The sequence below is a fragment of the Tauraco erythrolophus genome, chromosome 2 (genome assembly GCF_009769465.1).
Source record: "Tauraco erythrolophus isolate bTauEry1 chromosome 2, bTauEry1.pri, whole genome shotgun sequence".
Taxonomy (NCBI): domain Eukaryota; kingdom Metazoa; phylum Chordata; class Aves; order Musophagiformes; family Musophagidae; genus Tauraco; species Tauraco erythrolophus.
The window spans coordinates 87,789,410-87,805,108 of NC_141466.1; the positions used below are offsets into that span (position 1 = coordinate 87,789,410).

Sequence of the window (15,699 nt, forward strand, 5' to 3'; positions counted from 1 at the left end):
ATCCATTATACTTGTTTCTCTAGTTTTGGGAGCTGTGGCTTGTTCTGAACATGTTCTGAACAAATCTGCATAAAGTATAATTTCTGAAATAATTTTTCCCAACTTTTGTTATATTAAATGAAGTTTTGCTCTTAGGTTCTTCTTTGTGCTCCAGGATGGCCAGCACTTGAAGAATTGTACCTTACTTCTAATAATATTACAGTTTTGGAAAGGTAAGAGGAGTAACCGAAGTCAGTCGTTTCTGACTGCTGTACTGCAAAGTTGTATAGCAGATAAAGTTACATTCCTGTAATGTTTACATCACCGTGACATAATTATAAAATAAATGATGCAAACTTCACGTGATGTACTTCAAAACGTTTATAAATGCACACAATTATCTGCATGCAGTTATAGAATTAGAAAACTAGTGTTTTCGTTAACAAATAACTTCAAATGTTCTGTGTTTGTGTTTTTCCAATGTGGCAGGCCTGAGAATGTCCTGCAGACTTTGAAGTTGTTAGACCTTTCAGACAACCAGTTATTGGATGGAAATCAGCTGCATCTAATAGCACATCTCCCCAGGTAGCTGTTAATCAAATTTGCAGGAAATTTTTTGTCTGAGTGTTCGTCACCATATTCTTTGTTGACTGAAATATGATAGTATTGATAGTATTGATGTTGCATGGAAGATTTGTGGAATCTTGAAATAGAGGCATTTTGCCCTCTTGAGGAGAGTAACTGAATTATTTAATAGAGCTATTCTAATATAATCTTACTTTTGTTGTAGAGTAACACGATCTTAAGCTGTGTGTTACTAGGTTTTCATTATATACTTATGAAACAAAAGTGATTTATCACGTTACTAAGTTCTTTATGTATTAGTATGCACAGGGTTTTATCCAAGATGACAGGACTGTAGAGTTTGAGTGGAGTGGCAAAGCAAAGGAGCTATGGAAGTGGCTTCTTAGGAACAGTTTTCTGACCGTGACAGTGTAACGCAGGTTCATCAGTAGCTGCACAGCCATCTTGGGGACGTTTGAGCCTGCAGAAAGCTGTTGGGCTGTTTGTTGGAAGGTGTCACTCCTGAGGCTGACACACTAAAGATCGTTGGTGATGGACACTTGCCGTTTTCACCTTACACCCGTGGTGCCTACTTATTTGTCCTTTGTAAAGCGAGCAAAACAAAGAGGGGTTACGGGAGCTAAAAAAGAGTGGTGATAATTCTTTCCTGTCTCTGTTATCTGCTCTTGGTTATTAACTATGGGGAAGGTTATTGTTAGTCTGCTGGTAGAAGCGTGTGGCATGTCCTCTACACTCTCTTTTGGACGTTTCAGTGCTATTTTGGGGTAGCTTACAGACTTTGAAAGAGACATGCTTCAAAATTTTAAAAAAGAACCACCAAAAAAAACCCCAAACACTGTAATTCTCATACTACATTGGGTAAATGTATTTCCACTTTCTCAAAAGAATGTCTGTGGTAACACCCTTTACGCAGATTCTTCTGGTTTACTGTACTCTCAATAGCAGCGTCTTTATGGTAGTTACAGGCTTGAACTACGAATCCTTGCTTTGGGGTTACCATCCGGGGAAAGCAGGTGTGTGCTCCTTAAGTTCAATTACAGTCACTGGAAAATTGTGGGACTAATACAATAGTTTTCCTAATTTGAAGAATTATTATCTTGCGCTGTACACCAGAATAGCAGCCATGATTTTAAACAGGCATAAGCTATTTCCAAAAAATCATTTGCAAAATCACATCATTTAAATCCAAGAGCCATTTTGTAAAGCTTGAAATTATTGCACTTGTCTACAAAAATTATTCCCTAACACTCTGCTGAAGCCCGGGTACTGTCTGTGAAGCTGCTGTTTGTTTGTCAGTGATTATGCATCATGTCAAAAGTTTTAGATTTTTGTTTAAAAAAAAAAGAGGTAGTATTTTTTTACAAAAAACTTGCGGTGCTGTGTACAGTAATTATCTTATCTACTAAATTTCAGATTAGAGCAGCTAATACTTAGAAACACTGGAATAACTTCTATACACTTCCCTGATGCTGGATTTGGTATGTTAAAGAAATATTTTCTATATTTTTTTTATAGCTTTATAATTGTTTGTTTAAAGTTTTTACTATTGTCTTGTAAATTTCCTCTTTTTCCTAGGATGCAAGACTAAAATGTTTCCTTCATTAAAACGCCTTGCAATAAATGACAATAAAATATCACAGGTAGGTTGGATTGTGAGTTTCGCATGTTGTAAATCTGTATCTTTGTTGAAGAGTAACTTGCAATTTGCTTTTTTAAAATTTTAAAATTGATCGTATGTAGGCAACTATTGAATACTTTGATCAAGACAGAGGCATAATTTAAAAATTTAAAAACATTTCTTAATGTCTCAGTCAAGCATGTTAATGGTGACTAGTCATATCCTCTGCTACCTCATAATTCCTCTCGCAGGATTCTAATGATCTAAAATGCTGAGTACGTCCTCATTTGTTTATTATTTTTTTTAACTTAATTAAATGTAATGCAGTTTTTTCCTTAGCTAAATGAACAGGATGAAAGTACTTGGTTCTGCTAACCAAAAGAATAGTTTCAGTCATGGCCATTGTACAGGAAAAGTCAACGTTACTGTGTATTGTTCTGAAATGAAGTACATTTTATGTTTCTGCAAAAGACTATTCCCTTCCATTTCAGTGGTCATCTGTCAATGAGCTTGATAAACTGCCAAGTTTGCGGTCACTGCAGTGTCACAATAACCCTTTCATGGACACAGAGAAGAGCCCAGAGACCCTGAGACAGCTAATTATTGCCAAGATAAGTCAATTGGAAGTTTTGAACAAGTCTGAGGTATGTGATAGTTCAACAAATTGCGTGAGTGTGGGGAAAAATATTAAATCATTGCCTAAGGAATTGTTTTCAATTTCTTTCAAGATTACCGTTTGTTTGGGTGCAGGAAAAGTAAAGTGCCGACTATTCCGTCACTGAGGCACTCAGCAGGGCTCCAACATCCAGCCCTGTTTGTGAACACACTGCTAACTCGGTGGAGACTGGGACAAGGTGGAGGAAGGGTGTTCTTTTTCAAGTGCCTTAGTCATATTGAAGTTGCAAGACTTAACAAAAATCATACTCTGTACCAAAAAAAAGAAAAAGCAGTGCAGCTGAATCTGTTTCAGTGACAGTCATACAGGCATTTGCCCCCTGTAATAGGAAAATAGCATTGTCTAAACCAAATCAAACCTTCAGCAAATCTTTATCATGAGAGAGCAGAAGCAGCAACTGTTCCATAGCTACAAAAAACATATTTCCATCATCATATACAGTAACGTTTTTGCTTAGATATTAATTTATGGATCAGCCAGTACATGGAGGTAGGGGTTGTAAGATTCAAAATAGCTTTAAAATATAGTGAATATATGAATCAGGCAGTACGTGGGGATAGATAGGGTTTGTAAGATTCTTGGTGGCATTAAAACATACTGAACACCTAAGCAAGAGCAAGGAGACAGTGTCGTTAATTAGATTTTCTTCTCTGGAAAGTCGTGTAATTCTGTTATGTGCCATTCCTGTGTCAGTACAGATCCTTCCTGCTGAAAGAAAAGGGGCAGAGCTTGATTATCGCAAAATATTTGGAAATGACTGGTTAGCAGCTGGTGGGAATTGGAACCCTGAGAAAAACAAACCAAGTGAAGAATTTCTTGCTGCCCATCCCAGATACCCATCGCTTTGTCTTAGTAAGTACAAGTGGAGTAAAACTAGCATTTCCTCACTTCTGGCCTTGTGGTAGCATGGGTTCGGTCTCTCTTCCCCTTGATGCTTTTTCCATGTGCTTCTGCTGCCTGAGGAAAGCCCACCCGCTTGCAGGCCTGTGTCTGAATGGCTTTTGCTGCTGTTGGGGCTGCCGCATAGTACTGCACCCTGCCGGGCACTGCTGCCTCAGGAACTTGGGCTCACTGCCTCAAGGATGACACCTGTTTTGGTTTTTGCAAATGGGTATGTTAAGCAGCACCTCCATGTGCCTGTGTGCCATCCTCACAGCTCTAGCAGCTGAGAGGGGTTCACAGCTGCAGCACTGAGCCTTGCGGGAGCCCACCAATTTCTGTACTCAGTATCCTGGCTGCTGAGGGAACCAAGGCAGCAGGGTCATGCCTGATTCAACACCACAGTGCTCTTAGGGCTACTGTTGAGTGTTCGTCTTTGAGGGGTTCATGTCTAAATGCACTTTTCTTCACACAGAATATGGTGCACCTGAAGAAGGAGAACTGAAGGGACAACAGCCTTTGACCCTGAAAAATCAGCTTCTGAGTAAGAGGCCAGAAATGGTCAAAATTGTTCCTTCTGCATTTAAAATATTTTACAAGCTTAGTGTTTCCTAGGTATATATGGAGAACAAAAGGTTCAAAAGCCTTTGAGACATCTTTGAGACATCACAGAGTTTTAGCTTGTAATTCTGCTTCTCTGAACTGTGTGTATCAATGAGTTTGACTAGGTAAGAGTACACAGAAGCAGGTAGCTCATTTCCCCCTCAACCCAAGCCAAATGATTTTCTTAAGACTTTATGAAGAATAGAGGTAATCAGTACTCCATTCTGACAGCATGAATGGCTTCTCTACAGAAGACATTTGAGATTTTAACCTCAATAGCTGCTCTGTTTTCTGAAATTTCTTTTTTAATAGCTGCTTAACTTTCAGACAGTCAAGAAAAATATGGGTTGCTTTGGTATTTGAAGTTTAAATACTACATAGTTTAAACTAGGTTACATCCCAGACTTACAAATTCACTTAGCTTTGTTTCCCAGTTGATAGAAGTGAACCTTTTTTTACTCCATGGGCAAAATTCTAACGCATGCAAGTGGAAGACTAAATAGAACAAACAAGGAATCTAGTTGGCTAGATGTAATAGAAACCTTTTTTTAAGGATGAGTCTTTTAATCTCTGTAAAAGAATTAGGCTAATAACTTCCTTAAAATGTGCTTGTTACAGTGCTTTTGAAATACTAAGGTCAAAAACCCGCTTTAAACTGAGTAAGCATTCTACTTAGTTATTCATTCTACTGCAGGTGATTCTAAAAAGTTAACCAGATATTAAGCGTTTTTAGGTAAATATTCCTTTTGACCAAAAGAAACATGTTAAATATTAGGCAGTCACTTTTAAAATATTTTCCCTAATTCACCAAAGATGAATAAAAACTTGACTATTTTAATAACTTTTAATTTTTCAGAGAATGACTAAATGCTGTCTTAGCTGCTCAGGTTCTTTTTTTAGAAGATCAGGCTGAGCTAGGGAAACAATTTGTAATAAAAACAGACTAGAAAGACTCTGGGCTCCTGACAGAACAGGGTTTAATGTTCATTCACTAATGCCTCACTGTTCTTCCTTAAGCTTTGACAATTAAATGTCCTGAGAAACCTGAACAGAAGCCAGTAGAGAAAAAGCTACCAGGTAAGAAGTCTTGGCTTGTGTTTAAGCAGTTGATTTGTTGCTCCTTTTCAAATAACTGTATTAAAGAATGGCAGCTGCCTCTGGCTTTGTCAGCTCCTGAAGACTCTGTCATATAAAGAAATGACAAAGGTAGAAATTGTTTGAAAAAGTCATTATTTTTCTGATCTTCATACTTACTTTCAGTCCAGCTTGAAGATTGAAAGTTGATGCTTGTCTTATGACCTTGGCTGCTGGTTTCATGATTAATATGTCTGAGGCAATCAAAGGCTAATTAACCACCATGAAATCTGGTGGGTGTGTGCTAACCAAATAACATGAACATTTAAGTTGTAAGAGCCAACTGCATAGTCTGCAGTTCTAGGTATTGAGGTCTAGTGTCTAATACACTAAGTTAGAAATTTAATTCTGACCTGTATCAAATTTGTCTTTTAAAGTTTTAACAAAGTTAGACTTTGTTCTAAATCAAACTGATGTTCTGGAAAGAGGTGTCAGACTGAAGTCTGAGAAAAAAGACTTACTCAAGCTTTATTCTAAAATAAAAATCACATTTATTATCACAAGTTGCATAAAATCAGATAGATACAGCTTTTACAAAAATGTTTGATAGAAAAATATTGTCTAAGTACAATGTGTGGTATTACAGGAATAACTCACTATTGCTGTGCCTTTAGATAAAGCTTCAAAAGAAGTGAAAGTTCAACGAAAATACTGAGTGTATCTATTGCAAACACAGGTATCACCTCTGGAACAAACTACATTTACTCATTCGAGAATCATTACAAAAAATAATCTCTTCGTGTAACTGACTTCATAATATAAACCACTCTACAACTCTGCTGGCAATTTGTTTGGGACTAATTAATGTAATACCATTTCTAAGAATGGCACTAGTTCCACAGTGACATGCATTTATTTGTGCCGGGAAAGCCAATTCCTGGTAATGGAAAACTTCAAGGAACAGTCACCAGATGCAAGTAGTAAGAACCTGACTGGTATGTGTCCCAAAGGTCACTTAGTTTTTAGCATGTAGTAAATACAAACTCAAAATGGTAAATTATGAAGCCGTAACACTTCAATTTGGTATATGGGATCAAAGCGCTTAAACCGTAGTAGCGTATCCTGTCCTGTCCACCAGAGATTAAACCATTCTCATTTTGATATCAGCAGCTACGGATTCAGGTACAAAAGACATTATTGCAGTGTTAGAACTGAAGCAGCACTACAGCCTTTCACTGTTGCTATAAGCAAGTATAGTTAAAACACTAGTACTTTGCTACAGCTCAGTGGTAGCAGCATTTTTCTAATAACTTTTCTTTCTTTCCCCTTGGCAGAGTCTATGACTATTCAGAGGGTCAAAGGATTGCTGTATCGCCTACTTAAAATTCCTGGTTCAGAACTGAAACTGTCCTATGAAAGTTCTAAAGTGAGTTAAAAATGGGTAATTCAGCAATAAAATACTGCATGCTGCTAAAGGTGAAGTGAAATTGATTTCACTTAAGGAGGGCAATCTTCATGCTGTAATTTAGGACCTAATTGCATTCCTGTAATATGACAGATCCTCCCTGACTGCACCTGCCTGATCTATATTTAGTTTGCATGAACAGATTTCAGTTTAAGTCTGATCAGGTTTTTTCCTCTCTTATTCCAGCTGGAAGGAAGAGAAGTTGAACTAGACAATGACTTAAAGCCTTTGCAGTTCTACTCAATAGAAAATGGAGACTGTGTGTTAGTACGGTGGTGAGAAGGGACTCTCGTGATAGACTGAAGGAGAAGCCAACACTGGAGCTGCAGAAGAGTTACGGATTGCTCGCTGACAGTGTGGACAGCCTGTGCGTGAACACACCTATGGGAGAACATGGATTTCATACATGGCACCAGAGGGCTACACAATACTACTTTCAGCTCCTAAACTTAATTGTCAGTCTCCATGAAAGCAGTTGCTTTTGGCTGAATTCTTCCTTGAGAGATACCAAACAGCGCTTAAATGCTTCAATTAAATAAAACTCAAGGTAACTCTTTTGCCAGGATTTTATACTACCTTCCCACTGCAGCGGTGAGAACTTGTTTTACTGAACTGAGTACATGACTCAGTTGTGATCTCGTCGCTTATAATAGGACAAAATTAGTGCAGCACTGAAAGAGGCTACATGCTCTTCTTGTTTCACCTACTTCCAAAGACCTTAAAGCAAACAAAAGTAAAACAGCAGTAATTGCAGAAGTATCTACACAGCCTTAGGAGACTACTTACGGTCAAAATCTGACAGACCTTTATTCTATCCTACAGCATTAACATACCACAGTATAAATAAGTTCTCAGCATACTGCAAGGCATTGCTATTCATTTTACATTCTTTAGTGTGCTGTTCCTCAATCTTAATTTACTTTCACTTCTGAACCCTCAGATTCACATCTAATAACTCATTGAGCTATCAGAAATCCCTCCTAATCAGGCTAAGTTTGCAGTACTTCAAGATTTGGTATAAGCAAACTTTGATATTGTTTTTATCTAAAATGACAATGGTATAAACAAACTAAACATAAATCCTAGCTTCTAGCTGTCCCAGCCCCTGCACGGATGAGGGCAACCCCTTGGCCAGGACAGAAGCTGCTGCAGCAAAACTTACCAGATGCCCTGGTGCTGAGCACAGCTCTCCACTGGATCCTGGTACAGCTCTATACTGAGTTAAATCAGTAGTACTTTAATTTACAAAAGACAGGCCAGTTGGCATTCTTATGTGCATTTATTAATTACAAGTAGGTCTTTGACTTTATATAAAAAGGAATTTTTTTATCTTAAACATTTTGGTTTTTGTCAGATCAACATCTATGCTATAGAAAATGAATGGTATCAGTCCACCTGTTATTATCAAAAGGGATGTGCAAATATTGTTATACTTTAGTTGAAACCCAACATTAGAAGATACCTTAATATTTCTTATTGTTCCAAGAATGAATCCAAATGTACGCTTTTCCATGATCACTATATGCTACCCTGTTTTCCAAGGCAAGTCCATCATCTTTCCTCACATCTGCAAGGATCTCCACACAGCTCCTTTAATCTCCAGAGCTCCCTCAGTTCCTGTGGAGAATACTGGGGGGAAGACAGCATGCCACTCTCGCATGTCTTCTCACACAACCAGAGACTATCCTGTTAGAGAGAGAGAGAGAGAGCACCATTTCAATAGTTTTTCTTACAAAGAATTTAGTATTCAACCATCTTTACTTCCAAGAATCAGGTTTTCATTGTTTCTAGCAACAAACTTTGCACACAAAGGTCACCAACTGGGGGTATATGTCCCTCTCAGATCTGCTAGGCCTATTCAGAGAACCTGGGGGGTGGGGATGGGGGCTGCTGGGGCAGGGAGGTTGGTTTGTGGCATTTTTGTTAAGATGTATTTAAAAGAAAAAAAACACAAGTTTTTTCTGGATTTTAATCCAATGGCTGTTTATTGGTTTTTTTTAAAGAAAAAAACATTTCCCTTATTTTATGCTACTTGAAGCAACAGGCATGTTCTCTTTGCATAAGATGAGAGAATTTCTTGAGACTTACTTGATATCGCTTGGGCCCTACAGCTGCCATCCAGATGCCCATACTCACATCTTCACCCTGAGACAACACAGTAAAATAAAAACCACAGATATTAGCACCAGGAAAGCATGAAGCATGACTTTGTGAACTAGAATAAGTTGCATCATGTACCAGCAGTAAAAAATGGTAACTACAAAAAAACTATGTCTGACTATTTTAGAGGTGCTAAATTAATCCTCCCAGCTTTCCTGTGATAATACGTTGTTCTTGAAAGAACAGAGCACAAAAACCAAGATTACAGCTCCAGAGGTTGTCAGTCCAAAACAGTTGTGCTTTGACCTAGAACAGACACTAAGCATAGCAACTGAAAGCACTCCAAAAGCCACCATTAACCAGGAGAACTCAACACTAACACTTGAGCAATGTTCCTTCCAACTCATCCAGTAGACATGCTGCTCCCCAGACCAGTTTAAGATAGAAAAACTGAACCAAGGCTTTACTACCTGGTACGTCTTTAATCTTTCAGAGTTGCTTGCCAGCCACTGAACAATGTCTTTGGAGATGACGTAGCCGGATCCACAAGCAAAGGCTGGATAGGCAGGACTTGGGTACTCCAGCTCTTGCCATTTCCCAGTTCGATCAACTGCCCAATTTAGTCTGAAACTGAAGACCATGTTAGACATGAGATGTTTACACAAAGCTCTCTGTGTAACCTGTGAACACTGCTAACAACTGTAGTAACTGATAACCAGAGGAAGAAGTAGAAGGTGATGCTAATTACAGTTCCTAGCCTTATTTCTCTAGGGCACACGTCTAATTGAACACAACAGCTGAAAGTCTAACTATTGTTTGGTCTCAATCTTGGGTAATAAGAGAAAGTTCTCAAAACAGAAACAAAGGCAACATTGACAGTCAGGTCTCAGCATATCTGCACCCGCTGCTGGCTTCTGATCCAGGTAAGCGCAAGCGTCCTTACCTATGTTCTGTAACAGGCATCTGTGTCCAACTCCCTTTGGTTAATCAACACGACAAAGTTGGTTCCTGCAGCAGGCATGCAGTTACAGTGATGTGACACAACTCGCTTTCCTGATAAAACTAGTGGCTGCTTAAAAAACAGGAAGCAAGGCAAAGTACTGGTTTTTATATACCTTCTCCAAGCTATTTTCCAAATGAACCTCCACAAAGCTGATGTTCAACAAAGCCTGCCATCACGGAACTACAAAAACCTTCTGGCAGTCACCTTCTCTAGGGAAGACTGACTACTAGAGGCCTGCAGAAAGCCAGCAGTGCTCTGCCTGCGCAGTCTCTCCACACTGACTCCCATCCCGAGTTAAAGCGCGGCCCAGTGCTATGGACCCTGTCAGACTGCTGTGTCAGGCAGTGAGAAATTTCCTGCTTTTCCTGCTCAGGAACAGGCTGGAGTTACACTCACCTTACAAGTACTTCGTGTGCTCACAGCTAAGTGGCACAACTAGGTCAATGCAGCAGGTTCTCCCCCTTTGTGTGAAGAGATTTAAGTGTTTCTGAATTCACTCAAGAGCTCAAGCAGCTAAAAGCTTTAGTGAGCTACTAAGAATTGTCACCTCGGACAACAGCTCCGTAAGGGAGGAATTACAGTTGAGTGGCAGGTCTGTTACCAGACTCTATGCATTCACAGCTGAAGCTGTTAAATGCATGTTAAAGCACCAAGTAGATAAAAGTCACATCTGGTACCTGAATTCCCTTTAGGCTCAGTATCTTCCACTTTATTGAGGAGTCACAGCAGGAAGGGTGCAATCCCCTCCACACTGAGGGGCACCTGCTTTGTCATGGTTTAACCCCAAGGGCAGCTGCTCGATCACCCTCCCCCACCCTCAGGGAACAGGGAAGAGATTTAAAGGGGAAAAGGGAAGGAGACTTGTGGGTTGAGATGGGAACAATTTAAAAATAATAATATCAAATTTAAAGTAATAATGATATATGAGAAAATACATATAACAATAATAATAATATATACAAACAAGTGATGCACAGGATCACTTGTCCCTAATGGCTCACCACCCAGTGACCAATGCCCACCCCGTTCCAGCAAGTGGTTCCAAACCAGTTAAGTCCCAACACTGCAATCCCGGGTGAGTGAGAGGCCCGAAAAGAAACGGGCAGTCCAAGAGAACCCTCAGAAGAGAATTCCAAATTTCCTGGTCAATGCTTATCTATATGCTAGGCATGACGTTGCATGACACAGAATATTTCATTGGCCAATTTGGCCCTCAATCCTAAATCGAAGTTCAAATCACAAGGGAATTTGTGGGCCCTTTGTCCCAGCCATGTTCCCCCCAGCCTGTTGTGCTCCTGCGCACTGGCAAAACATGAGAATCTGAAAGGTCCTTGATGTCTCAGCACCAGCTATAAACATTGGTGCGCTATCAATATTCTCATAACAAATCCCATACCTAATCCAAAACACTGCACTGTTCTAGCTACTAAAAAGAAAAAAAACTCTCAGCCGAAACCAGGACAGCATTTTTTACTTCTGTAGTGATTTCAGTGTTGTTCTACTACACCTCACACTTGCATTACTTGAAGACTGTGACTATTAGAGAATTTACACTTGAAGATGTCACCCCTACATAAAGTTCTCCACAAAAGATTCTAGGATTTTATGAAGATGACGTTTTGTCCAACTCTTCTCTCCCAGCATGACTTGTCACTTCCTTTTGTCAGTAACCTCATAAAATTACTCGATATCCTAACACACCATTTCTACAGCAAGACTCAGCAAAACTCATTTTTCAGTCTGCAGAAGAGAGCATTATTGATCCTCCTAAGTTCGTTCATGGCTATTCTAAGGCAAGCCTAGAAATACATTACTACAACATGAAGCATGTTACACTCAACAGTGTATCCTACACCCCAGGAAAAGGGGAACTTTTCCATACTACAAATGGAACATATCTTCATGGAAGACTTCAAGTATCTGAAGTTTCTTTTTGGCCTAATTAAGGTCAAGAAAAGGTGCTGTTGTAAACTCCCACTGCTTTCCATAGCACGGCAGATGAACCAACTTCAGTGAACTGCCTTTTTGCTTACAGCATTCATATTAGATTCAGTCTCCCTCAGAAGCAGCTTGGTACATTCGACCCCATCATAAATTTGGCCGTTTGCAGACATGATCGGTGATCTGTCAAAGACACCTCTCTCATGCCTGAGGGTGACTAATCTTTTGACTGCAGTTTTAAAAGAACAGAATAGCAGTAACTTAAGACAAGTATGTTCTCTCCAAGATAAGCCAAAGTTCTGAAGTAGGATATCTGGACCATGTAGTTTTCCGGTCTGAAATGCAGTCCTGAAATGCTCTAGGTTAGCTAGATAAGCTTTTTCAATGGTGATTTAAAATTAATGAACAAAACCACCACACAATATGAAGAAGCATCAGAAAAAGGCTATCAACTGACAGCACATGTAAATACTGCTCAATCCAAAGCATTCCCTTCCCTGTTTCACTGAGATCTTATCCTTGATTTCTGCCAAAGATGGTAATTTCAGAATTCACAAGAACTCTAGTAAGTTCCTCTAAGAATACAGGAACTAATCATTAACAGATTATAAAGAACACTGGACAACAAACAAGAAACTTGTCTGAACTAGAGAGCGCTTAATATGCTCTAGGTGAAGAATGCAAAGTTTGAGTTCTCAAACACATGCTCAGAGGAGCAGAAGGAAGGGAGACCATCAATAAAGTCACATCAAGGACCAGATATATTAACCTTCTGCTTAGGAAGTTAAGGTCTACACACACCAGAATCAGCTCTCAGAGAAGCCTTCATTTCATTTGCACTTTCACCAATGCTCAAGCCTAAATATACAAGATGTCACTGAGTTGAAAGGTAGGAGAGCTTGGACGCTCCCCCAAAACCACGTGGGAGACGCCTGTACACTCAGTGGTTACCCACAAAGCAGAACAAATAACCTAAAAACTCTGGCCAAGGAGCAGACCCATGGGAGGCAGCAACACAAAGCTAGGGACACCAGAGAGAAGGAGGGCAATCTCTTCGATATCACAGCCTCAGCTTCTACAGCCGAGAACATACTCCGGAAGACCTTTCCCTACATCAGCTGAAACAGCAGCCCAGGCAGCTTAAACGTAGTGCTATTTTTCATTTTGCAAGTTGCTTTCCATTTGTTGTCAAGTTTTTGATCTTTTACATTGCTTAGAATGAACATATCTTACCTTCACCATCAGCCTTGCCTCGTGGTAAGCATAGTCCCAAGAAAATTCAACATGCAGGAGGCAATCAAGGGGATTTGTACAGACTAGACAACACATGCCCACCACTCAGATCTTCGAGATCAGGACAAGATAACAAACTATTGCACACAATTTGACACATACACTCTCGCACACACCTTATTAAATGACCTTACAAGTAAGCAACAGTCAGTACCAGATTTGTGAAGCAAGACACCTTCAGCAGCAAAGACCAGCTTTTCTTCAGTAGGCAGACGGCAACATCATGCCATTGTGCTATGTTATAGCAGCCTAGCATCTCTGCTATATTGGATGTTATATCACTGTAGCAATGCATTCCATGGATGGAAGGGAATAGATGGGCTATTTTGATCCTCCTAGTTACTCACAAGTGTAATACAGGCTGGCAAACTTCACTCAAGAATTCATGAATCAGATCTACCATTTCAGACAGCAGCAAAATGGGTAGCAATGCCTGTTGTTCACAGAATTCAAAATAAAATGCAGACTATAATAGCAATTTCGTTTCTCCTGTTTACCCCATTTCCTCAAGCCCACCAGAAAAAATCACAGTTGCTTCAAAAAAAGTAACATTTACAATGCTAGTATGTACTTGCCTTTTAACTTCAGCGTACTGCTGGAATACTTTTATTTAATTAAGTACCATGACAAAGACATACACAACATATTTTAAAACTAGGTAAGATATTCAGCAAGTTCAACTCATTGTAAAGGTACCCTCTGGAAAGCTATTGTAAAGGATTGATTTCTGTATTCTGAGATTCAAAGTTCTACACATACAAAAGTCCTTCTTTTTATAACTAGCTTCTATAGGCAGAAAAGGGGAACCCACAAGAAAACAGACTTAAAGCAGTAAATCATTCACTAAACCCATGGCATCTCATAAAGACAAGTTAAAAAAAACAACTCACTTTCCCCACCAAATGTTTGGCCTGTCCAATTTTTTCTGCGTTATCCTGTTAAACACAGCCTCCAAATCAATGTAACAGTCATCATCTGTCTTCAGTAACACATCAAAACTTGTTGATTCAACTGTCCTGTGGCCAAAAAGAAAAGTGATGAGATGCTGAGCTGCAGTCCGCAAACGACAGTTATGCAACAGAACACTCCATAAGGGTTTTTTGGGAAGCAGAAGGGTAAGGAAAAAGGGAAGGAATGTCTTTCCTACCCTTGATTTTTAAATGTTTTCCCCATTGATCAAGGCTGACTGCTTGTCCTACAGAGAGGAGATGCAGCTGCATCCTTTGATGATCTTAGAACATGGATTTGTGTATGAGCTGAACAAAACAAACTTGAAGTTTTGTTCTCCAGGACAGATGGTGGATTTACCAGATACCTCAGAAGGATATGAAACTCTGATGATGATGCCAGCACAGCTGTTAAAAAACAGTGGCTACACGTCAGTAGCCTACTCTTCAGGATGAGACAGTCAGTTTAAGGGAAATACAACTATAGAAGGTTGTAAGAAACATCTGTGGAAACAACTTGGTACTTACTCTTCCTCAGTAAAGCACCCTTCAAATATGAAAAAGTAATCTCTAACTGCCTGAAATAGTTGAATATCTGTCACTTGTAAAATAACCAAAGCAGTTTAAGATTCTAGAGATTATTCCTGGGTTGATTAACAAACATTGTTCTTAAGGGTAATTTCTCTTAGCAAGAAAGGCATTCTCCTTAAGTCTTTTATTACTGAATCTTGAAAAATTTGCTAATCTGTAAGAAAAGATCACAAAGATCTAAGTCTTAACATTTAAACTCCCTTTTTAAAACTGAAAGCAGGGTTTAATTTTTCAGTTACACTCATAACCATGAAATTTGTTAAGTAAGTGCATAATCTTGCAAGCAACTAAAACTGTCAGCTATATTTCTTACTCCACAGCAAATCAATGAATTGAAACAGTTCATAGAATCATAGAATGGTTTGGGTTGGAAGGCACCTCAAAGATCATCTAGTTATAACCCTTCTGCCATGGGTAGGGACACGTTCCACTAGATCAGGTTGCTCAAAGCCTCATTCAACCTGGCCTCCAACACTTCCAGGGATGGGGCATCCACAACTTCTCTGGGTAACCTGTTCCAGTGCCTCAACCCTCTGAGTGAAGAACTTCTTCCTTATAGCTAATCAAAATCTCCCCTCTTTCAGTTTAAAGCCATTGCCCCATGTCCTATCATTACATGCCTTGTAAAAAGTCCCTCTCCAGCTTTCTTGTAGGCCCCCTTTAAGTACTGGAAGGCTGCTAGAAGATCTCTAGCAACAGAGAACCAGGCTGAACAACACCAACTCTCTCAGCCTGTCTTCATAGAAGAGGTGCTCCAGCCCTCTGATCACCGAGTAATGGAAAGAATTGTAAATTAGAGGTAATAACTTATTAGATTCACCACAGTTAATGTAATACACTATGAAAATTCTTCGTTTCAACTTTCCATCTCCCCTGTACACAAGCTTCCCATCCTTCCTATCTACTGAGCACTGGTGAGGCCACACCTGGAGTACAGTATGCAGT

At 39.5% G+C, this 15,699-nt stretch overlaps 2 protein-coding genes across 3 annotated transcripts in view; one reads left to right on the forward strand and one right to left on the reverse strand.

Annotated features, from left to right (window-relative positions):
* The window catches only part of TBCE (tubulin folding cofactor E), a 28,712-nt gene extending 21,282 nt beyond the window's left edge, over positions 1-7,430 (forward strand). Inside the window, exons 8-17 of the mRNA XM_086631579.1 lie at positions 136-212; positions 469-564; positions 1,978-2,042; positions 2,140-2,204; positions 2,674-2,826; positions 3,557-3,710; positions 4,213-4,281; positions 5,358-5,417; positions 6,749-6,840; positions 7,066-7,430. Of these exons, the coding sequence (XP_086487705.1) occupies positions 136-212; positions 469-564; positions 1,978-2,042; positions 2,140-2,204; positions 2,674-2,826; positions 3,557-3,710; positions 4,213-4,281; positions 5,358-5,417; positions 6,749-6,840; positions 7,066-7,158 (924 nt within the window). The 3' untranslated portion in view covers positions 7,159-7,430. The remainder of the gene's footprint in view (positions 1-135; positions 213-468; positions 565-1,977; positions 2,043-2,139; positions 2,205-2,673; positions 2,827-3,556; positions 3,711-4,212; positions 4,282-5,357; positions 5,418-6,748; positions 6,841-7,065) is intronic.
* Positions 7,431-8,388: 958 nt separating this feature from the next.
* The window catches only part of B3GALNT2 (beta-1,3-N-acetylgalactosaminyltransferase 2), a 29,115-nt gene continuing 21,804 nt past the window's right edge, over positions 8,389-15,699 (reverse strand). Inside the window, exons 9-12 of one of the 2 annotated variants that reach the window (XM_086631581.1) lie at positions 14,107-14,232; positions 9,450-9,609; positions 8,968-9,024; positions 8,389-8,565 (exon numbers count right to left, since the gene is read on the reverse strand). In XM_086631581.1, coding sequence (XP_086487707.1) covers positions 8,431-8,565; positions 8,968-9,024; positions 9,450-9,609; positions 14,107-14,232 — 478 coding nt within the window. In that variant the 3' untranslated portion in view covers positions 8,389-8,430. Of the gene's footprint in view, positions 8,566-8,967; positions 9,032-9,441; positions 9,610-14,106; positions 14,233-15,699 lie in introns of both variants that reach the window. The other variant, XM_086631582.1, reaches the window with a different exon arrangement.